Below are 24,234 nucleotides of genomic sequence, written 5' to 3'. Positions count from 1 at the left end.
AACGCGGAGCCAAAGAAATCAGAGGGAAAAATAACAAAAATTAAAACAAATAAAATTTATGACAGTGTACAAGATTAAGCACCTCCTCCTTCAGTTCCACAGGAAATCAGTCAAGGAAATAAACTTATCTTTATTCTCGTCACTTTCGCGGAAGAAACTTCGTCTGCGTTGATGAAGCTCGTATGAACAACACGACGAAATATATTTTGTGAAAAACGATCGAAGATCTGGAATATCTGGAGCAACAAAGAAATCGATAAACACCGAAAAATGCCCGATACGCTGGTCCACACCCGTGATAGCGATCAGCGAATCGAAATTGACGTTCTGCAATTCACGGTCTTTGATTGGTCGAATCGATCACAATGCTCAAATCGCGATTTGCTGATTGGTTGACGGTGATACAGACTTTACACCAACAAATTTAAAAATTCTACTCTAGCCAAATGTGTTAAACGAAACAGTTGATTAATTTCATCATTTTTATCGTACAATTTATGAACTTAATTTTGTGTAAAGGACTACGTCATTCAGCCGATTGAGAAACGCTGCAAAACACGGGAATTCGGCGGATTATGTAACGCACAGCACCGCGGGCGGTTGGCATTTCCGCGAACAGCACACTGTGGCGCATGCCATACACGCCCTGTACCACGCAATACTAATGATCTGGCACTTTCTGATTGCTGCTCATTGGCTCAATCAACACTAGTCACAGTAGTGAAAAATCCGCAAACATTTCTTCCACGAGCTCTCCGTTTCCACGTTGTTTTCTCCTTTTCTCCGGATTCCTTTTCATTTCTCCAACGGTAGTTTTTATTGGCAGTATCTCTCCAACGTTTTCCACCGGAAATCGTCGCATATAACTCGGAATTTTGAAGTTAGGAGTTGGTTGAAGCAACCTGCGTGCGACGAGCTGCATCGTCGATCTTCCGCGTTTTCCTTCCCTACGTACGTGTCTCCCGTGTCATCATTGTGTCCCTCTTGAAGGGCAAAATATCGCCAGATGTTTTAAAAATATCAGCGTGCGGTGTAACGTGATCGGGGCGTGTTTGTAGTTGTGTTAAGCATGTCCTCGGCGGATCAGCGTGAGGACGATCAGCGCGCTCCGCCCGCGGACGACGCCGCCATGTCCGCGGACGGCGCCGCGCCCGGGACGGCCAGTGAGCAGTGGAAACTGAAGATCAAAACCCCTAGTCTGGAGAAAGAAGTCGAGGTGGATCCCAACAGCACCGTGAAGACGGTGAGTGGCATCCGCGCGGGAACGTGTTTTTCCGTGTTGATGCAACGTCGCGGCGACGTGCTGCTTCAGTTTCTCAGTACTGTTATAATTTATAATTAAATATCTATTATTTTTATGAAGTAGTAGTATTTACCTAAATTATCCATAAGCGCGTTAACCGAAAAATCTACCAGGCTGCAAGAAAAAAATTTTATTTGGTAATTTGGAAAACTATTTCAAGCGTTGTTTTCGGTGCAGTATTCTGAGTATTGCTTAATTTTGTGTTTTATATTTTTGGTTCAGCTTTTCAGTGTAAATGGTAATATTCCACTGCAGTAGCATGACAGGAGAGTAGTCCCGAATATTATAAAATTTTTTTACGAATAAAACATGCATCTGTTGTGGACTTTTCGTGGGAATTTTCAGTTTTCTTTATATATTCGGATTTTTTTTTGGTCGATTTTCCGTAGTTCTGTGGCATGCGGTTGTGTAAATTACTACCACACCGTATTGCTATTTCATTATTTTACGTATAACATTATTATTTTTCATTTTTATACTATTTTTGGCGTAGGTTCAACGAATCTGTAGCCGTTTGGGAAATCTTTTGAAATTATTTTAATTTTGATTATTTTGTTTAACCGATTTTACGCAGTTTTCCTGTATGAAGTTGTATAAAACTATAAATTACTAATAACTATCGTTATTTCGGTATTTTTATTATTGCCGTTACTGTTCTATTATCTTTTAAACGTATTTTCAAAAGCATAGAGCGATTTGGGAATTTTCTGAAGAATTTTTGTGAATAAATGTGATATTTTTGTATTTCTGCTGCACATCACGGTGTCTTTCTCCCAAGTGTCGATGGTAATGTGTTGTGGGTGTGTAGGTGCGGGAGGCGGTGAGTGCGGTGTTCGAGCAGCCGTTCGAGCGGCTGTGTCTGGTGTACGGCGGGAAGATCATGAAGGACGAGGACACACTGCAGTCCTACGGCGTCCGCAACCACCATTCCATCCATCTGGTCGTCCGCGTCCCGCAGCGCCCCGCCGCCCCCGCGACGGCCACCCACCCCGTCACGCCCACCTCCGGGACACCCACCGGCCAGCCGGCCAACACGCCTCCAGGTAAACACACATCGCAGCCGATTACGTCGCTTTTCTTCCTTGTAACAACACAGAAATCGCTGGTAATCGGTAAATGACGTAATTCAGCGTCACGGCAACGTTGTGCGGTGGTTTGATAAAAGAGTGACGCATCTAATTACGCTTAATCATCCGGCGAAAATTACCCACATAAAAATTGCGAAACAAAATCGAAGTGATGAATAATGTAATAGAAATACGGATTTTTATTGATTATTTTGAACAGGAATATTGTAGTGCATGGGCACATTTTGTATGAGTGTTCTCACGATGGCCCTTACGGTTAATTTGAAACTTTGAATGTTTGGAAATTGTGTAGTTCAATTTGTATTTTTTTCATTTAAATTCTGTTTAATAATTTTTTAAATATTGTAACGGAACTATTGATTGTTATTGCTGAAATTTTATTTGCAGCTTATTATGACAAAAATAACGATTGTACTTTACATAATATCGTATTGCAGTAAAAATATTGATTTTCATGTTCAAAAATAAATTTATTTCAGTAGAGTCGCGGAAATTTTGGCTTTTCCTGTTGTAGTTTTGTTTTGAATTATTAATTATTATGACGGAAACAATGATTTTTTCTTACAAATCCGTAATAAAAATTTTGGTTTGCTCATAGAAAAATAAATATTTGCAGATAGTTTTATGTTTCTGGTTGAAATTTGATTTTAAAATTATTGTAACGGAAATACTGGGCTTTTCTGTTGCAGTTTATATTTATTATAAAAAGTATTGAATTTTTTCGTAGAAAAATAATTGTTTGGAAATAATTGCGACGTTTCTAGTTGGAATTTAATTTACAAATTATTCTTAAAGGGAAATACTGATTTTTCTTGCTTGAAAAACGTATTTTCAATTACGCAGGCGCTCGACCGACCAATCCGTCGGCCAACCCCCTGGGGGGTCTGCCCGGTATGGCGGGGATGTCGGGGATGAACATGGAGCAGTTGCTGGATAATCCGCTGATCCAGAACATGTTCAGCAATCCCGACATGATCCGCAACGTGGTCAGCAGTAATCCGCAGATCCAGAACCTGGTGGAGCGCCATCCGGAGCTGGGCCACGCCCTGAACAACCCCGACGTCATCCGGCAGGCCATGCAGGTCATGCGCAATCCCGCCATGATGCAGGAGATGATGCGCAACTACGACCGGGCGCTGTCCAATCTGGAGAGCCTCCCGGGCGGGTTCAACGCGCTGCAGCGCTTCTACAATGATTACCAGGTACGCTGGAAATTTATACAAATTTGGAAGTGAATTTTTAGGATTTATTTCTATTTTTACTGGGGTTTATACTTTATTCTCGATTTTTTGCAAATTTTTTTCGAATTAATTCTCATTTTTTTTCGAACAATTTTTTTGAATTTTAATTATTTTTTTTGCGAATTAAGTAATCTTAAAAAGTCGCAGTGTTGGAGTCTGAGCATTCCCGGATTTTTGGATTTTATAAGTCAGAGAAAATAAAATGAATTTTTAGTGAAATTCTGAAATTAGTTGTGGACGTTTTATAATCCGAAAAAATAATCTGAATTCTCATTAAAATTGCCTTAATTCAAATGGAATTTTTGAATAAATTGGCGGTTGGGTAATTGTAAACAGGGAAAATCAGTTATTGAATTAAATTAAATTTTAATCGAGAATTAGATGGAATTTTTTGCTTTCAGTACAATCAGGCAAAACAAAACTAATTTAATTGCAGACGTTAATATTCGTAATTCTTTAATAAATTGTTAACCGTTATTCCACTGTTTTTTGTTGAATCTCCACCGCTTTCCTTCACTTAAAATAAGTTAAACAATTATTAAAAAAATACATTCAGAAAATGTTTAACGGGTTGCTTTTAAAATGAATTGATTTCGACTTGTGAATCATTTAAAATTGATTTTTTAATCCGGATTTCCCAGGAGCCCATGTACAACGCCATGAACAACCAGAACCCCTTCGCCACGCTGCGCAACGAGCCCCCCAACACGGAAGCCCCGCGCGCCGAGAACACGGAGCCCCTGCCCAACCCCTGGGGCGGCGGGGGTGCCGGCGCGGCCCCCACCCCCGCCGCGGGCGGCGCCCCGCGCGCCCCCAACCCCTTCGCCGCGCTGGCGGGGGCCGGCGCCCCGGGGGGCATGCAGGCCATGATGAACCAGCTGAGCGCCAATCCGCAGTTGATGGAGCGCGCGTTACAGAACATGAACAACCCCGAATACGTCCGCCTGGTCAGCGACCCCCGCGGGATGACGGCGCTGCGCGATCTAAACCAATCCTACCGCACCCTCCACGAACTGGCGCCCACGCTGTTCCCCTTCAACCTGCCGTTTACCATCCCCGGGCAACCCCCCGGGGCGGGCGCGGGGGGCGTGGGCCAAGGGTTAAACCTCCCGCCCGCGGCGGGCGGCGGCAACGCGATGCTGGAGCAGATGTTCCAGTCGATGCTGCGAGCGCCCCCCGCCGGGGGTGGGGCGGCGGCGGGGGCGGCGCCTGTCCTCCCGCCCGAGGAGCGGTTCCGCAATGAATTGGTGACGTTGGAATCGATGGGGTTCACGGATCGCGCCGCGAATATCCGCGCGCTGGAGGCGACGTTCGGCGATGTGACGGCCGCCGTGGAGCGGCTGCTGCAGGGCGGGGCGTTCCCGCAATAAAGGCTGAAGTGTCCGCGTGATTTTTCGGAATTTTTGCGGAATATTTGCAGATTTTTTCGGAATATTTGCGGATTTTTTTCGTGTTGCGGCGGTTTAATTCCCAAGGTGCGGCGTGGATGCGGATTATTTATAGTTTGGCGCGCTTACTGACATGTTTTTTTGATTTTTGTGGCGAATGGTTTGTGGATGTTTTTTCTTTACTCACTCTTTCTTTTTTTTGCTGTTAATGCGCACTGCACCTTTAAATTACGAGTATAAAAATTGGAAAAAAATCGTACGAAGTTAAATTGAATAAAATCAAAATAAACCCCGAAAAAGCACTGATTTTCGTCCGTATTTTTCTGTATCGGCTGGTTTTGCATCTGCCTGCTTCCGGATGACATATTTACTACTTGGAATGATTTATTGTGTAATTTATTTATAATTTGCAAATAGAAATGATCCAGAGAAAGTCGGTTTTCGTGAAAAAAATCAAACAGACAAAAATAGGAATTCTCAGAAAATAAAGCACTGAATATTAATTATAAAACGCCCAATCTCACTGCCGCATTGGGCGGTTGCCATTGCGTCTGCCTCCGGAAGTCCCAGAATTTCTTTGTTTACGATGTCCCGTTTAAATATATTTTTGAAACATAAATTTTGTTAGACAGGAAAGCTATTTCCGCGGCCAAACAGCTTACCTCGAAGGAAATCGGTCATGTGCTTTAGGAGATATAAAAAACGTGCGTCGGGCGTGGTTAAAATTCATATTTCAGTTTTATCCCCCAATGATAACTAATTTTAAAATTGATATTTTTTTAAAAATTTAGAGTATTATTTATTAAAAATTTAATTCTACTATTTATAGTAATATTATAATAATTATAAAATGATATTATGAATATTTAATAATTAAAATGAATAATTCTGGCAGCCACCCATCGAATGGCGTTTACGTTGAGTGTGCTCACGGGAGGCGTGGCCACCGCACACGGATGGCTGTTTGCCAGATTTCTTATGCTGCCGTTTTCGTTTTCTGTCTTTCTCGGTTTTTCACTTTCCAAAAAACTGCGTATCAACATTCACCCTTTTTCTTTCCCCTAAATTTGTATTTTTAATCATCGTTTCGACTTGCACTAGATTGCCCTATTAGTGCTGCGTGAGCGGTAATAAATCTCTGCTTGAAAAGTCCGAACCATGCCCGGCGCAGTTGGCAGCCTGAACAGCGTCAGCGTCTTGTGCGACGACAATTCCCTGCGTTTCGGGCGCGTGGTGGACGTGGCCGACAGCGGGCTCTTCATCGACTTTCTCTGCCGCGATCAGCACCGCGTCTTCGTCCGCTTCGGGCGCGTGTTCTTCCCCTGCCCGTTCAGTGCCTATGACTTGCCGGGGAAGGCAGGGAGGAAGGTGCCCGTGCAAGTGCTGCTTCGCGAGGGGCCGACGGGTGCTTGGATGTGGCTGGACGGGGAACTGATCAGCGTCCGCTATCAGAGCTGCACGGCGGCCGTCGTCCACTGGAAGAAGTCCGGCAGTGGTAAGGGTAAGGGTGGCGAATGTTTCCTGTCTAGCTGCGAATATCACAGTACTGAGATGTGGTGTTTAAATACCCTGCACTATTCTGGTTTAAAGCTTGATCTGAAATACTGTGTTTTCTGGAGAATTTGCTCTGCTGCCTCGAATTGGGCGCTGTGAGGCGAGAAGCGGCTCACGTACAGCGATAAAGTCTTTCAAATGATTTCAACGTATTGCGCCGTGGTGCAGTGGTACTGCCTAACGCGGACCTAACGACGTAGCCGGGGTGCGATACCCCCATTCGGGGCAGTTTTCAGCCGCTTCGCGGTTTCCCTCGGATTGCGCCGCCCTGCTTAGAGGCCCTTGCCCTGAATGTGTGCGGGCGTTAAACCAATTAAGCCTTTCATAGTTTTATTACACATCAGTGAGATCGTTTACAGAATCGAAACCCAGCTTTTCAATAGAAAGTGATACTATTTTGAAATTAACGATCGGATTCTGTTTTAAAATAAGTTTTTAGATGGCAGAAATCGGTCAGATTAAAAGCCGCTTAAGAAAATGCAAAGGAGTAACTGTTCACGAAAATTTCTAACCGGAAAAAAGTATTCGCAAAATCAATTTAAAAAATATTGTTATGTCATTTCCAACGCAGCCTGGAGTTCCCGTCTGATTGCATTGTAAATCATTCTGAAAATTGAGCATCACATTATTTCTGCGAGCATTTAAATCGATTTTACGAAAAAAAATTTTAAAATAAAACAGTTGCAACAATTGGCCAAATTGAATGCCGGTTTGATAAAAATAAATAAACCACAATAGCTTTTTGCGCGAAAACGGAAAACGTCCGGATGGAGCTACGCGTTGGAAGTGGTACCGCGGACAGCCCTTAGTATGGGACGGTTACTTGCAGAGGCACGATGGCGGATTCATACATCGACGCGACCTCAAAGAGTGCTGGCGCCGCCGCCGAACTGGCTTGCCGGGAGAAGATTGGAAAATACAAGTCGCTTACTGATCGCTGTAATTTTGTCGCTTTTGCATGTGAGTCTTTTGGCACTTGGTGTGAAACCGGCATTGTTACGTTAAAGGAGATTGGTAAGAAGTTGTTTTTAAGGACGGGTGAGAGTCGCTCTACATGTTTTCGTTTAAGTTTGGAGATTATGCGTGGTAATGCTTTGAGTGTATTGTGCACAGTCCCTTCTCATGTTAACTGGGACAAATTCTTCATTTGATGATATTTGTTGAGCGAAGCTCGCCTTGTACATATTGAGAAATAAAGTTAATAATAAATCGCATATGGGCTAACTGTTGAAAATGATGATGTATCAGCAGCTATTAATATTTCTTTTAATTTCTTTAATAAATAAAAAAGCAATGTTTATTACATAATCTTTAATTCTGACCTTAGGCGGCGATGTACTGTGTTCCGATATCGTCCCCTTGGAACGCCTGCGCCGGCCGCTGGACACCGGCAAACCGATCGAGCCGGGCATGTTTGCCGCGTGCAGTGTCGCGCCGTTGGACAAGACGTTCCGCTCGCTGCCGCCAGCCGAGAGCGCGGCGCTGCTGCAGCGTTGGAAGGATTCCTACGGCCGCGCCGAGTCCCGCCTGCGCCCGGTGGATCTCGTCGACGGTCAGCTGGGCGTGGTCTACATTCCGCGGCTCTGTGACGCTAACAGCCGCACATTTATGGTAAATCGGCGTTTTTTCTACCTTTTAAATGAATATCGAAAATTTTACAGTCCATTTTCTATTCGAAAAAAATTCAGTAGACTTTTCTTTCGGTGTATAAGCATGTGGCGTAATTTCTTTCTTGAAGGCACTGCTAGCATGCATTTGGTGGGAAAGGGGAGTGCACTATACTACATCTGCCACAAAAAAATTCCCTGCTGTCTAGTTAAGAGGATTATAAAAGAGAAAAGTTATTTATAATTTATATGGATAGTTCGTAATTTAGATCGATATTTGGCAGGTATCAGCAATGGCAAATGTACGTACAGGGAATTAGGGTGGGCGCGGAGCGTCGTAGTAGCGACCTTTGAATTTGTATTTGTCCCTGTGTCGCGATAGAAATCACGAGACAAGCTTGTAAAGAACGATCCTCATTTAAGTGCGCTTGTTTGCAAAATTTGAAGAAGATCGGTTCATAATGAGACTTCTACCTGTCCTCGACAGAGCGCCTTGGTAAATCTCCAGTCGGACCTGTTACACTGCCTGAATTCGTCCAGGAACCCTCCGGAAGCCGACTGCAGTATGCTCCCGGCGGAATTGTGGATGGAGGTGTTTTCCCATTTGGACACGGTGACGCAGACGGCGCTGCGCGTCGTCGCACCGACGTGGAACGACATGGTCACCTCGCCGCTGCTGACGGCGACGCTGGTCATTACGAACCGGGAACACGTGCACGGACGTTTCTGGATGGCCGCGGTCGTCTTTAAATGCATGACCGTCCACACCCAGCATGTTGTCCTGGCCGAAGTCGGACGGCCGTTTCGCATGGAGGTAAGCTGTCGTCAATCGAAGCAGTTTTGTGGCGTTTTTCAAATCAAATTTTGAAACTGAAAATTTTATATTTTTGAATTTATTTTCCGAATATTTGAAGAGCTGGAAAAGTGATGTATCGTGATTCGTTATTCCGTCGTATTTTAATTAACCGGCATTTAATTTGACCAGTTTCTTCATTTCGAGAATGATTGTTAAAAATTATTGCAAAAAGTGCACTTTTGAAATTAAAGCTGTAATTTTTGAAATTAATTTTGCGAATCTTTCGTCTGTCTTTAATAAGGAAACTGGCCCGGTACATTGCGTCCAGAATGGTATACATACACTAAAACTTTCGCTTTCGCGCACTCAGAATCACTTTTTTGTAATACTTTATGTCATTCTAAAGCTAAATGATTTGTATACATTGTTCTGAAAACGGTTTGCGCGCGCAACATCCGGTTGTCGAGATATGGCGATCTAAAATGGGCGAAAAGTTTAAATGCATTGGTGTGTACCAAAAGTCTGGTTATTACTCGATCTTCTTGAAACTCTGCTGTAAAAGACACATGCTGAACTTTTAATTACTGTAAAGCGTTAAACTGTGATTTTACATCCGCTTCAAGGATCTGTTGACGGTGGCGGGGATGATCCACTACACCGCGGAACACGACCCCGGCCTCCGCCTGCGCTGTCTGCATCTCCACCGTTTAACCTTACACCTCCTGATCAACGGTGTCACCGATCCCCTGGACTGGACGGAATGCACCGTGCACCGGACGAGCGTCATCGGCGGCCACTCCATTGCCTGGAACAGCGACGGCCGCTACTCCCACCTCCCGGACTTCGTTGAGACCCTCCACAATCTGCCGTGTGAGGCCATCCGCATGACGAACTGCAGCGTGGACCTGGTGTGCTCGCTGAGTAATCGAGAAGGGGATCTTCTGAGCGTTCGTTCCATGCTGGACGCGAGAATGCCGCTGGGCGCCGGGTTCGGGGGCGCGCTGTGGGACGCGCTGGAGGAGGTGGCGCTGGTCGGACCGGGTGCGTGGGATGTGCCGTGTATGTCGCGGTTTGTGGGGGCCATGGGCAGGCTGATGATGGATGATCCGGAGGAAACCGAAATCACGGTCTGCAAGGTTGGTATTAAAACGAGGCTCTTAAGGGAAATGGGCCGGTACATGGTACCAAATTCGTGTAATGCGCGCAAACTTTCACTTTCGCGCACTCTCAAACACATTTTTGTTTCGGTTTATGACATTCTGTAGCCAGAAGATTTGTATACACTGGTGTGAAAACCGTTTGTGCGCGCGACATCCGGTTCTGGAGTTATGGCTGTTTGAAAATTCCGAAAAGTTTAAATGCGTTTAGGTGTACCAAAAGTCTCATTATGGACCGATCCTCCCTCAAAGTTTGCACGTAAATGCTCACAATCATGAAGATCGCACCGATCCAGACGTCCATGATTTTTTTCAAATTTTAAAATGATTTTTGACATTTTTGAAATTCATTTTAAAATTTGAAAAATATGCTAGAACGGTGGATCGGTGTAGAAACTCGAATTGCTTATACAGCGCTTCGCGGGAGCTGACGACGGTTCAGGTTGGAAAAGGATGCGAGGTCACGAAGCCGCTATGATTACGATTACCAGAAGAGAGAAACACCAGTAACTGTGCGGCTAGATCGCAGGCCTGAGTTATTAGAACGACGTCCCGTACGAACGGAAGAAGAAACAGAACTAAAATCAGGTTTAGGAACAGAATGGGCAGCTTCCGATAGTGTGTCTAGTCATGCTACGATCAGGCTAAGCTGATAAAACAGGTAGTCACGCATGGTGAACCGCTTAGACAACATTCATCCGCTTTACTATTTTGGATTGTTTGTCATATTCCTAGGTTGGGTAACTTTTATCTCATAAAATCAAACCAAAAAGAGTATAAAATTTTCCAAATAACCAACACGATTTTCCAGTAGCCTGTTGCAGTCTCCTTGATTGGAGTTTGGCTACTTTTTGTTCGACCAGACGTAAAGTACCTCGGGGTTGTCTGCTCTTGTGTCGAAATAATAGTAATAATAATGATAATAATAATTCAACAATCTGGGTTTTCCGTTGTTAACAGGTATTATGCGCGGTGCAGTCGGACGATCCGCGTCCTTCTTCGCATTACCGCGGGAAGCAGTGGTGCGTGGGCGGACTGGGCGATGTGCAGCTGGAGCAACTGTCGCGCCTGACCCGGGTCTTTCTCCTCCAGCGCTTCGTGGAGACGAGTGTGGAGCCTAAATCCTGAATGGCGTACCGCTTCGCCGGAGGATGGTTCTGCAGTTTTTACTTTGTCAATTTTGATGTCTAGTTTGTGTATACAGTACTGGAGAATCTAAGGGAAGATGTGTACGTTCACGCTGGTGAATAAATTGGTTTGCGCTACTCACAGTTGCGCTCTGTAGAAAATGCGGAGTTGTGAGACGTTATGTTTCTCATGAAATTCAGTGCGTTGCGTGAAGTTTATTTTCCCGAATACATGTTTTAAGTAAAAGAAAGATTAACGGAGAACGAACGGATTAACGGCCTTCTTCTGTGCTCTACGTTTAAACGCGGGAAAGATGGTGCACCACCGAAAATGTGCAAACGCCGCTATTTTGCCGACCGACAGTATGTTGATTGAAACAACAACTCGATTTGTGTCGGCAGGCTGGTCCGTTGTTGAGAAAAGTCGAATTATTCCGAAAACCCGTGATCGTGGATGACTTGGTGACCTAAGTCACTGACCTTTATACGCATGTAGAAATCCAAGCAATTGGCTGCATCCAGTGCAATCTACTTTATACAGCTGAGCTTATTCTTGACCGCACACAAAACACCAGCTGCATTCGACAGAGACTGAACGACTGAACTGCAAAATCAAAACACAAAATAGGTAGTAAAACGATGCTCTTAAAACATATCAACTCGAATTACTTACTCAGCGCTTCGCGGGAGCTGACGACTGTTCAGGTTGGAAAAGGATGCGAGGTCACGAAGCAGCTATGATTACAATTACCAGATGAGAGACACACCAGTTCACTGTGCGGCCAGATTGCAGGAATAATTTATTAGAACGTCGTCCCGTACGAACGGAAGAAGAAACAAAACTAAAATCAAGTTTTGAAATAGAATAGGAAGCTTCCGATAAATGTGTCTAGTCATGCTGGGATCATGGCAGGCTACAAGAACAGGTAGTCACACATGGTGAAGCGCTTAGACAACATTCATCCGCTTTAACAGGAACACAACACTCACAGTTTACCAGGCTTAACAACTCCAGCTCAATTAATACACGCACAGAATCGTTGCAGTGTTAACTGTAGAGCATGATAAATTGCGCAGTTCCAAAATAAGGCTTAAATCGGCTTATTCCTCGCTCATACGCATGCCCCGAGAAAGCGCACGCATAGAAATTCCCGGGTCAAGCGCGACAGTTTCTCCAGCTGCAGACCGTTCAATCTGTCACGGCACCATCGCTTGCCGCGGTAATGCGCGGACGGAAGCGGATCGTCCGACTGCAGCGCACATAACATCTGCAATGACAACAGCGTAGGCTTAAAAAGACATTTCTTTCAGTTTATGGTTCGAAATTCATGAGCGAAGTTTTCACGATGAAAAACTATTCACTTCTGGTATTTCTGTATACCCGGAAATTTTAACACCAGATGATCAAAATATCAAAACATATACTTGAAGTGACCGACATATGAGAAAAACCGCAGTAGATGCTCCAGCGAAACAACTATGTTTCTGTTCTTATAAAGTCCATCTCACCTTGCACGCCGTGATTGCGGAAACCTGACAGTTTTCCGTTGGATTCGTAACAGATTTCAGAAACTGCGACAACAACTGCCAGTCTGCCGGTCCACCTCATTCAGCGCCGACAGCGGCTCCTCCACCGCCTCCCACAGGGCGCTGCCGAACCCGGGACCCAGCGGCAGATCCCACGTACCGGATAAGCGGACGCGGAGACGATCCTCGTCTCTCGCGCTGACGGAACACACCAGGCCAATGGTGCCGTCGAGCAGGCGGAGCGCGTCACACGGCAACCCACCGACGACCTCCACGAATGTCGGGAATCGGCAATCCCCGCCGGGACAATCATCCTCCTCCCCCTCCGTCGTTCGGTGTACCACGCATTCCCAGCCGACGTTACTTCGCGGGACGCCGCCAATCACCAAGTCCCGCAGCGTTACGCCCCGGAAATACAGACACCGCAGGCGGATGCCGGGATGCTGTTTCGCCACGTAGTGGATCATCCCCGCCACCGCTAGAACATCATCCAGATCCGATGGCCTGTTTTCTTCGTCGGCCATGACGACAATGTTGCGAATGTTAGAGCTAGGTGTTTGTAGATAACCGCCGCCATGAAGAACTGGGAATGTTCGTCGTCTTTGCGATTGAGGATCACCAGGGTAGTCGTTAGCGTCGGATGGGTGAGAAGGTGGTTCCATGACGCCGAGACGGCCGCAGCGCTGTTTGCGCTACCGTGTCCAAGTGGGAGAACACTTCCATAACTCCGGCAGCAGTACACTGCTGTCAGACACTTCCGTATATATATATATATATATATATATTGTAGCGATAGAATTTGTACAACGTGTAAGACCACCAGTTTCGAATAGTAATGGTCATTTAACATCAATGATTGGTTGTTGTTTTACTGCATTATGATTCATAACGTCTGATAACGATTCTCCACATTTCTATGGATTTTTACCGGCCTTCTCTCGATGTCTAGAATTCTCACTTTAGTCTTGGAACGCTTGGTTCTCTTGCCGCTTCTCTTGCCTGAATTCTTGCTGATTCTCTTGCAATAAGAAACCTTGCTATGTGTTGCGTTTGCGTTGTTCCGTTTGACCGCTTGGGATGAATCGTCTCATCCCAACCGGTGCCTGCTAAGTAATTGCTGAGTCCACATCCGGCCGCACCGCAGACGGCCGTACCAACCTTACATTACATAACAGCCGCTTAATCGTGGTAAAGGTTGATCACCGCTCCACTAGAACAGTAGCCAGATAGGCCACTGTTGCATGGCGCTCCTGGGTTAAGAGCCACATATTAACTTCCGGACACCGATTCCCGCCAACACTAACCTACTGTCAACATTACACCGTTTCCAGCCGACATTAAATCACATTCTCCCACCACCCTGAAGTCCAAAGCCGCCAAACGCCTAACCAGTGCCGCCAAGCGGAATCTGCACAAGCCAAAGTCTGTTCGTTACGCCGGACCGGAAATCCCGGATTCCCTGAAGACTTTCAAGATTCCCAAACTGCATTTGGGTGAGTAAAACTTCCCACTGTGGAATAGCATTGCGCTTTTGCGAACATTCTGGTTAGATATTAATTAACATCAGTGCGCACATAATATCGATACTAGAAGTTTACAAATCGTTTGCAATTTCATTGTTTGAGTTTTCTCCTTGAATCGGTTGCATGTAACTTACATAATTTTTACGGGTAATACGATTTCTGGATAATAATTTTAACATTACGCATTGCGCCTTTGTCTGCACATAGACGTCGTTGACATTATACGAGTACTTCCCGCGCATCTTATCTTGCCGGTCAGCGCGCCAAAAGTTTGGCGCCGCAACATTACAGTACGTGAGAAATACAGATACAGTATATACAGGACAGTGACGGTTCCGGTCCACTGCTCCCATGGAATCTGTACCTAACATTACACTCGAAGATCAGCTTGACGATGCTTACACTAAGACCGAACTGCAACAGATTGGTAGACAGTTGAACGTTCGCGTCAAAGCGCAGGATAACAAAGCAGTTCACATTACCGCGCTAGTTGGCCACATGTCTGCACAGAATATTACTTTTCTCCAGTTGAGCGTACGTTTCCCGCCGAAATCCGCCGCTAGCGCTCACAGACAAAACATTACAGCTCCAGCCGCGCCTTCTGGTCAACACGTGGACCATGTGCGCGATGAGTCAGATGCGAATGTGAGTGAGCCCGCTGCGAGAGAAACTGTCGTATACACTAACACAGGTCAGCGCGTAGTGTCTGAGAGAGCTGAGAGAGAACCTGCAACACATTCTGCGCCACGCGAATTCTCTCTCTTAGATCTTCCCAATGACGCTCTCGATCACACTGAGAGTCCAGTACGGCACAAGGCCAGAAAATTGTATCACAGGCTGGGAGAGAAATTACCGGATGAGGGAAGAGAGGATCTGGATGATCTGTTGAATGAGACACATGTTACGTCCATTGAGTTGGCACAGGCGCTCGCTCAGAATGTTGTGAAGGCGAGAGACGATGAGATTAAAGCGCTGAAGGCAGAGCTCGCTGCCGCACGCCGCATGTACACTGATCAGCCAGCGCATTCGAGTACAGTACCGATGCACGCACGTTCTGCATATACTGATACATTAATAATGCCCAGCACAGAAGCTGTGTATACCGCGCCATTATGTGATCGAATGCCTGCCGCACTGCATACGCCGCTTGTACCTACGAGTACGCATCGCGTGCCGCGCAATAAAGTCGAAACACCTGATCTGTTTACAGTGCAGCCAGTTGCACCCACGGTCAACTCTACTACTGATATTAATTCACTTTTGCAAGCAATGTCCGTTCAGAATCAACCCCGCGAGACTGCAAAAGACTTCAAAATTCAAACTTTTGAAAATAAACCGGCATATGTCATAACTGCCTTCTTTCAACAATTCGAAAGAGTTGCAGCGAGATTAAATTGGGATTCAGATAAGAAAATAACATCACTACCAAACTACCTTGGCGAAACTGCCCGTGCTTATTTCGAATCTTTATGGCCTACGCACGCTAAGAAACATTATGAGGTCTGGAAAGATGCAATGATCGAGCGATTCCTACCACAAGACTATCAACTTAATAAGAGAATTGAACTATCAAAAAAAGTTTTCAAAAAAGGGAGTGACATTTCTCTGTTCTTTGACGAACTGCAAGTACTCTTTACGGAAGTTGACCCTTTAATGTCAGAGCAGAGTAAAATCGCTGAAATTACCCGCGCCATTAGCGACATTCCGGAATACAGAAAGCTTTTGGCCGCGTCCAAACCGACTACTGTAAGAGAAATGCGTGCCTTTCTCACGACCCTCGGTGTCGTAGATCGCGTAGAAGCGCCAGGTACAGACACTAATCCTATCGAAATTAATTTCGCCGACCAGAACAAAAAAATTAATTCATCGGAACATACACGTCGTGACCGATCGTCCAGCGGTAACAGGCAGCACAGTCGTGAACGATCTTATGGAGACCGCCGTGATGACAATTACCGGAACGCGAGCCGTGATCGGTACACCCGTTCAGACAGCAGAGATTATGGTCGCAGCAACCGTGAGGGACATTATTCCCGTAGTAGTGCTGACAGCAGTTCACACCGTCCAGATTACTGTGACCGGCTCAGTAGAGACAGATCACGCAGCAGTGACATCCGCCGGTATGATGATCGGTACCGCTCGCGGAGTCGCAATTATGGTAGACAGGACAGCCGCCCCGAGCGCCGCTCTCCCGACCGGCGTTATGACAGTAATTCCCGCGATCGATTCCGTGGTGGTGACCGCCGTGACTCGTCGTCATCACGAGATTTCCGCATTGACCGCAGATATGTGGACTTCGACAGTTACAGACTGTCCAATGGTAAACTGTTCTGCCCGAAGTGTTATGACTTTTTACACTCGTACCGTGAGTGCAACAAACGCGAAAAAGATGACAAATTTAAAATTGCTCGTATCTGCCCTGGCGAAATCATTGATAAAGTACAGAAAGAATACGATTACTTTGTCGAGCTGCGTCTATCCAAACAGGGCAACAGCTTCTGGAGTACACCGCAGGGAAAAGATTGAGACCATACCGTAAAGGAGGGCCGTATGGTCATCAGTACATACCTCCCGTATATTACAGTATTCCTGAAACCGACAGTGAAACTTCCGACAGCGAAAGTATTGACAGCGGACATGTCAGTGATGAGTCTTCTCCAGAAATTAATGCATTCAATGTCAAAATGAGTGAAACTGTTTTACCAATATTACCCAGTAAAAAGAGTGAATATGCCGCATATAAAATGCCAAAGACAGTGAGTCCTACTTATATCATGCTGAAAATTAAAGACAAAATGTTTCGTGTTCTAATCGATACTGGAGCAAGTTTTTCTTTAATTTCTGAAATTCTTGCAGCAAGTCTAAAATTAAAGTTCAAACGCTTCGCAGACGGTGCTCCTAAATTAAAAATTGTCACAATTTCCAGCCGGCAGTTTTCTCCTGAATCTTATTATACTGAGGTTGATATGGAAATTATGAACCGAGTTATTCGCCATCCAGTATATATATTATGTAACACTCCTGGCGATATGTTCATATTAGGAAATGACTTTCTAATGGAACATAACATTTGGATTAACAGTCATAGTAACCGAATATGTTTTGAGGATGAGCCTCGTGTGCCTAAAACACAGAAATTACTCCGTCGCTCCCCGATAGTGTCTGATGTACAAGATATGATGATGGCAGACATGTTTGTACCGCGAACAAGTTTCGTACGTAATTATCGGACAAAATTAAAAGAACAGCGCTCAGCAAGCGATCTTACAGAAACTATCACGGAAGCGCAAAATGAGCAGCATGACCAGGCTGGTTCCGATATGGATGCCCCGTGCAGTACTCGTACAGATGCCGGGAATACAACTACAGAGTACAGCTGCACACCCGAGATATTAACACACGAAAATGTTGCGCCTTCAGAAATGTTACTGGATACTCGTACAGAACAAACACCATCACCTAATACATTAATTGAAGATACTCCTGCCCGGTGGCGCTCGAGCGTCCCGCGTCTCCATGGCCGTCACCGTTAGATACATTACCTACAGTAAGTGCAGATGCCGACCCGGTGCTAAGCTGGGATAGATCAGGCATTAAATTAGCATTTACTACCACTTTACCGGCTAAACATGGAATAGTACTTACAGTTGCCGCTCCCGATAAGTACACAGGTGATATTATGATTACCGGCAATAGAACATTACTGCACCAGCATCTAGTTGCCATACCCAACAGCATCATTAAAGCAGAGAATGGTGACGTATCGATATTAATCACAAACTTTTCTGGGAAAGATGTCAGACTGAAAAAGGGCGTTCTCATTGGCCACATGGAGCCAGTCGATACATATGGTGAAATTGAAGTGTCTAATATCGAAACTACAGATACAGTACTTGATAAATCAGAGCTTATGGAACACATTAAAGAGCTAAAATTTGACAAAATCTTACCACTGAGCAACGTAATATATTAATCCGACTACTAATTAAATACCAAAACGTATTTCCAAACAAAACCGCCCACTTGGCGAGTGCAGCCAAGTCACACACGATATCGATACAGGTGATAATAAACCCGTCAAGAAATTACCGTACAGAGTTTCGTATGCTCAACGTGTAGAAATTAATAAACAGGTGCAGGAAATGCTTGAGAAGAATATTATACGACCGTCCACTTCGCCGTGGGCGTGCCCGGTATTGCTTGTAAAGCGTAAAGGAAGCACGTCGGCTCCGCGCTTCTGTTGCGATTTACGTGGACTGAATGCCGTGACAGGGCGCCCGCTATGGCCCCTACCCCGAGTCGATGACGCCATCTCGTGTTTTGGGTCATCTAAATATTTTAGCAGTCTTGACTTTAACAGTGGTTTTTGGCAGATACGTATGTCTGACAAAGATATTCCTAAAACCTCTTTTGTAACGATGGATGGACAATACGAGTATCTTCGCATGCCTTTCGGGCTATGCGGAGGCCCGGCTACTTTCCAGCGTGCGATGGATTCGATATTAAGCCACCTGAAGTGGCGGGGTGTCATCTGCTATGTAGATGACGTCCTCATAGGTGGTGAGACCTTTGAGGAACACATTAAGCTACTGGAACAGGTGCTCAAAGCAGTTAGTTCCGCAGGGTTTACGATCTCCCCGAAAAAGTGTGAGCTAGGGTTTAGTAAAATTAAATTTTGGGTCATATTATTAGCCGAGATGGAATTCAACCCGACCCTTCGAAAATAAGTGCCATCGCTACGTTTCCTACACCGAAAACGCCCAGAGATATTAAATCTTTTGTTGGTGCGCTTAGCTACTACAGACAGTTTATCAACGGGTTTTCAACATTAGCTGCTCCACTGCTCAAATTAACTCGAAAAGATGTACCTTTCCGTTGGTCGGATGAGGAACAAAACGCTTTCGAAAGCCTGAAAACGTGCCTAACAACCGCACCGATATTAAAACCTTTTGATCATACATTACCAACTCAAATTAAAACGGACGCTTCTGGACTAGGCGTCGGCGCCATACTGGAACAACAACATGCCGACGGTTGGCATGTCGTTGCATACTCTTCAAAAATGTTGGACAAACATCAGCGTAATTATATGACGTCCGAAAAGGAACTGTACGCAATTGTCTTCGCAATAAAGAAGTTTAAACACTACTTGGCAGGAAAGCACTTCGTAGTTATTTCCGACCACTCTGCATTACAATTTTTACTAAATCTCAAAGAACCACAAGGTCGTCTAAACCGATGGAGTCTCCTGCTGCAAGAATACGATTTTAAAGTGCAGTACCGGAAAGGCCGTCTGCATCAAGACGCAGACCTTTTGAGCCGGTACCCCCATGAGCAAGCTGATATTAATGCAGACGACTGTGAAATACCCGTGTACGCAATATTACCGGACCAAAGTCGTGACACTTTGATCGCCGAACAGTCCGCAGATGAATTTATTTCAAAAATTAAGCTACTTGTATCAGATGACACACAGTATCTGGAAGCGACAAGAAATCTTCAACGATTATCAGATACATTTCGTCTAATGGATGGTATATTATACAAGTTCAGGCTTCGTAAAGGTAAAAGAATATTACTTGTTTGCATACCGGCCAGTATGCGAGCCGAGATTTTGTACGCTTGCCATGATTCCCCTCTTTCCGCTCATGTTGGGTTCACCCGCACTTGGCATGCTGTGTCATCCCGTTACTATTGGCCGAGAATGTTGCATTACATTAAAAATTATGTTGATGCGTGTGAAGCCTGTCAGAAACGTCACAGCGTAAACATTACACCGACCGGATACTTGCAGCAAATTAAACAGTATGGTATTTTGGAGTCGTGGTCGTTCGACCACGTTGGTCCCTTTCATGCGTTGCCGGACAACGCAAAATACATTATTGTAGCAGTTGAGAATGTTTCTCGTTACGTCGTCACCAAAGTCGTTAAGTCTACCGGCATGGAAGAGACAGCTCAGTTCTTTATCAACAATATTATATTGCCCTTCGGTCCGCCGCTGCACATCACTTCTGATCGTGGTGTTGCATATACCAGCAAAATTATTCGCAAAATTAATGAAGTTTTACAAATTGACCATCAGTATACAACTGCATTTCACCCGCAGTCGAACACGTTAGCAGAGCGTTTCATGCGGTTTCTTGGAGAAAAATTAACTATGTACGTTAATTCCGAACAGAATAACTGGGCACAGTACATACCGTATATTACGTATGCTTACAATAATACGAAACACTCAACTACTCTGCATACGCCATATTATTTGTTGTTCGGTGTTGAAACACGATTGCCTCTTGATACTATCTACGGGAATATTAATTCGGCTAACTCTAATGAAGTTACGATAAAAACGTACATCGAACAGCTGCGACAGAAATGGCATCATGCAGTGGAATTCGCTAAAACACTCACTGACATTACGCACGAGAGGAATAGTGAAAACTACGACCAAAATAAAGTCGGTATTCCGTTCAGTGTTGGAGATTCAGTTTACGTAAAAGATGAACTACGAGTTGTTGGTCGCACAGAAAAATTAACTAATAAGTTTAAAGGTCCATACATTATTACGAACGTTTTCGACAATGGTAACGTTGAGGTCAAGCTAGACCAGGCAAAATCAAAACGTAAACTTATTGATGTTGTTCACGTTTCCAAATTAAAGTCATACAAACATTACGATGCCGACGTTCTAGCTAGCCGGAATGCATTTTTACAGAAACTACGACCTCGAGATGTAAAGACAACTGGCGATGCGTAATCGTACATTAAATTAATTAAACTACTACGAGTACAGTACATACTCGTATAAACCTTGATATTAGATTAACTGTGTTTCTGCGTTGATTTAGCCTATACATTACAATGTTGCAGTTTCCCTTATTCGTAGATGTAAATTACGAAGACGTGCGCATTCTAACCGGCAGTACTTTAACTGATGCGCATTAAATTAATACAGTATACATTATGTAGACATGGACGTTGACGAGAGCACCGGCACCGGCATGGACACCAGTGACCAGCAGCCGCAACAGCTATCAGCACCGTCCAGCTCTGTTCCGGCTACCGAACCCGAACTCGTAACGCATGCGGACTACAACGATCCGCTATTTCAGGAAGACACTTCGAATATTAACCCGTCCACCACTCGTGAACCACTGCTGAACGCTCCCACAGAAGAGAAGGATGAACTACCGTACAATGGTCAGAGCTTACAGTACAACAGTGCTCGTCGTGGTAGTCATCGCAATGGTCGTAACAATTATGGAAACATTAATCGTGGTGATCGTCGTCAGCGCAACTACCCGGCTGTTGACCCACCAACTGAAAACATTCGTTACATTAACCGCGGCATTCGCCAAACCGCTGAACTCGCCACGTACCAGGAATTCAACCCATACATCGGGTTCCATAACAAAACACCACGTGAACATTATCGTCGGCACATGGATAACATTGACATTGCCGTTGCGCGTGCTGCTGGAGACATTAACACTACTACCGATCCTACAGAACGTGAAATTAAGCTCGCCCAGAAGCAGGTTTTGTGCAACACGTTCACCTTTCTCGATCGCCTACGCACGAATCACGAAAACGCGGACACCGACAAATTCTGTTCGTTTCCGGTTCCGATGGACACCGTCCTTAGTCCACACTACTTCCAAAGCTGGCGTTTTGATCGTTTCTCGCGCTCTCCCTGGATCTGCTATCAGGGAGATGATGGAAAGTGGTTGTACGAACACCGTACTGGCTTCGTTTACCGTTACATTAACAATGGACAGCGTCAAGGATTTGAACAAGTCGAACAGTACCCGAAGTACTTTAACCCGTACCGATACTTTACCGTAGATGCGCCATTCATGCCTGGAGAAATTAACTGGGATGGTGCATTCACTGATGAAATTCGTGCTGACAAAATTAAATCGCTCCGCGAGTACGATGCGCAGCTGGCCGCCACGGCTGCAGTGCCAGCGTATAACCAGAAATTACCGGTTGTCGAAATGCCGGATATGCCTGTTGGTTTGAACATTAACCGGGACGTAGCTTCCATCATGACCGCATTGGGCATTCGTGGTTATGCTACACATGACATTAAACCGCAGTCTTCGACTACCGTGAGGGACAAGGACAGCCAGATCCAAGACCTACGCCAGCAGATTGACCAGCTCCGTAACCAGATGGATCGTATGCGTGATGCCGACCAGCGCACCTACCGGAAATGACGGAACAACAGCGGACACCGCCTGATGAATCCTAACCGTTGGATGGACACCACAAGTGGATCCACCATGTTCGTTTAATGGACTGCATTTAATCAAGTATTTTTCTAATTTTCTTTTCATTTCTGATGTTGTTTTATTTTGTTTTGTTTAAGCAGCATCTTGATGAGACAAGTATATCTCATCGCTACCGTGAGGGATGTAGCGATAGAATTTGTACAACGTGTAAGACCACCAGTTTCGAATAGTAATGGTCATTTAACATCAATGATTGGTTGTTGTTTTACTGCATTATGATTCATAACGTCTGATAACGATTCTCCACATTTCTATGGATTTTTACCGGCCTTCTCTCGATGTCTAGAATTCTCACTTTAGTCTTGGAACGCTTGGTTCTCTTGCCGCTTCTCTTGCCTGAATTCTTGCTGATTCTCTTGCAATAAGAAACCTTGCTATGTGTTGCGTTTGCGTTGTTCCGTTTGACCGCTTGGGATGAATCGTCTCATCCCAACCGGTGCCTGCTAAGTAATTGCTGAGTCCACATCCGGCCGCACCGCAGACGGCCGTACCAACCTTACATTACATAACAGCCGCTTAATCGTGGTAAAGGTTGATCACCGCTCCACTAGAACAGTAGCCAGATAGGCCACTGTTGCAATATGCATAGCCAATAATATGTAATATATATATAATAATAATAATATAACCAATATATATATATATATGTAATAATAACCAATATAATAATAATATATATCTTATTTATATAAAATAACCATAATAATAATAATATGTAACCAATATATCTGTATGTCTTATATGTAATAATATGTATAATAATATGTATATTATAATATAACTAATATGTGTATGTTCTTTAACAATAATAATATGTATCATGTATGTATGTAATAATATAATAACAATAATAACATGTATATGTAACAATATTAATATTACAATATGTAACAATAATAATAATAACAATAATAATACATATGTATATTGTTGATGACATGTATGTGTAATAACATATCAATAACATAATAATAATAACCAATATGCGTAATAATAATAATAATATGTAATAATAATGTGTAATGTATAATAATAATAATATGTATGTATATATGTATATATATATATATATATATATATATATATATATATATATATATATATATACATATATATATGTGTGTATAAATGTGTATATATATATGTGATGTAAATGTAGTGTATAGTTATATGTAATGTGAATGTTTATATGCATATGTACAGTGATGTAAATGTACAGTTCGCAGTCGCACATCTACTAAAGGGAAATGGCCCGGTACATGGTACCAAATTCGTGTACACACAGGAAAACTTTCACTTTCGCGCAGTCTTAAACGCTTCTTTAATTTGATTTATGACATTCTGTAGCCAGATGATTTGTAGACATAAACGTGAAATCCGTGTTTGCGCGCAACATCCCGTTCGCGAGTTGTGGCCGACAGTCATCTACTCCGTACCTGGAAATGGTCGTCGTTGGCGACACAGTTCTCCCACTATTGGGGCACGTACACAACACCCAACCAGCCGTCCACCAGCTCCACTATCCGCATGAATGACTCCGGTTGGTAATGGACAGAATCGTCACCCTGCACCGTCGCTGCCTCGATCAGCCGGGTGGCCGTTTCCCGCGACAGCGAGCCAAACTTCTGC

The 24,234-nt window shown here is 44.4% G+C and overlaps 3 protein-coding genes across 5 annotated transcripts; all 3 read left to right on the top strand.

Moving 5' to 3' along the window:
- The first annotated feature begins 480 nt into the window (after positions 1-480).
- LOC129601511 (ubiquilin-1-like) lies at positions 481-5,319 on the top strand. The gene is made up of 5 exons (XM_055500349.1): positions 481-951; positions 1,059-1,243; positions 2,112-2,346; positions 3,235-3,593; positions 4,274-5,319. The coding sequence occupies exons 2-5, from the start codon at positions 1,070-1,072 to the stop codon at positions 5,000-5,002; spliced, it is 1,497 nt and encodes a 498-aa protein (XP_055356324.1). The 5' UTR covers positions 481-951; positions 1,059-1,069; the 3' UTR covers positions 5,003-5,319.
- Positions 5,320-6,033: 714 nt separating this feature from the next.
- On the top strand, positions 6,034-11,432 carry LOC129601510 (uncharacterized). Of its 3 annotated transcripts, XM_055500348.1 has the most exons (6): positions 6,456-6,515; positions 7,404-7,534; positions 7,902-8,185; positions 8,669-8,995; positions 9,601-10,113; positions 11,095-11,432. In XM_055500348.1, exons 2-6 carry the CDS (start codon positions 7,411-7,413, stop codon positions 11,260-11,262), a joined length of 1,416 nt encoding a protein of 471 aa, XP_055356323.1. In that variant the 5' UTR covers positions 6,456-6,515; positions 7,404-7,410; the 3' UTR covers positions 11,263-11,432. The 3 variants fall into 3 exon arrangements, with proteins under 3 accessions (XP_055356321.1, XP_055356320.1, XP_055356323.1); XM_055500346.1 differs by lacking the exon at positions 7,404-7,534 and having other exon boundaries at positions 6,034-6,515; XM_055500345.1 differs by lacking the exon at positions 7,404-7,534 and having other exon boundaries at positions 6,034-6,521.
- A 2,144-nt stretch (positions 11,433-13,576) lies between these two features.
- On the top strand, positions 13,577-22,610 carry LOC129601508 (uncharacterized). Its single transcript, XM_055500343.1, has 2 exons — positions 13,577-14,281; positions 21,281-22,610. Exon 2 carries the CDS (start codon positions 21,283-21,285, stop codon positions 22,528-22,530), a length of 1,248 nt encoding a protein of 415 aa, XP_055356318.1. The 5' UTR covers positions 13,577-14,281; positions 21,281-21,282; the 3' UTR covers positions 22,531-22,610.
- Positions 22,611-24,234: the final 1,624 nt, after the last annotated feature.

This window comes from Paramacrobiotus metropolitanus, unplaced genomic scaffold (assembly GCF_019649055.1).
Source record: "Paramacrobiotus metropolitanus isolate TYO unplaced genomic scaffold, Prichtersi_v1.0 Parri_scaffold0000243, whole genome shotgun sequence".
NCBI lineage: Eukaryota > Metazoa > Tardigrada > Eutardigrada > Parachela > Macrobiotidae > Paramacrobiotus > Paramacrobiotus metropolitanus.
Note: the sequence above shows the minus strand (reverse complement) of the source record. Positions and strands in the feature narration are given on the sequence as shown.

Excerpts from the sequence above, each read along its gene's own strand:
- LOC129601508 (XM_055500343.1), top strand. The coding sequence starts at position 21,283 with ATGGACGTTGACGAGAGCACCGGCACCGGCATGGACACCAGTGACCAG.
- LOC129601510 (XM_055500345.1), top strand. The coding sequence starts at position 6,179 with ATGCCCGGCGCAGTTGGCAGCCTGAACAGCGTCAGCGTCTTGTGCGAC. Across the intron at positions 8,186-8,668 it reads CTAACAGCCGCACATTTATG|AGCGCCTTGGTAAATCTCCA; the intron begins GTAAATCGGCGT and ends TGTCCTCGACAG. Across the intron at positions 10,114-11,094 it reads CCGAAATCACGGTCTGCAAG|GTATTATGCGCGGTGCAGTC; the intron begins GTTGGTATTAAA and ends CGTTGTTAACAG.
- LOC129601511 (XM_055500349.1), top strand. The coding sequence starts at position 1,070 with ATGTCCTCGGCGGATCAGCGTGAGGACGATCAGCGCGCTCCGCCCGCG. Across the intron at positions 2,347-3,234 it reads GCCGGCCAACACGCCTCCAG|GCGCTCGACCGACCAATCCG; the intron begins GTAAACACACAT and ends TCAATTACGCAG. Across the intron at positions 3,594-4,273 it reads GCTTCTACAATGATTACCAG|GAGCCCATGTACAACGCCAT; the intron begins GTACGCTGGAAA and ends CGGATTTCCCAG.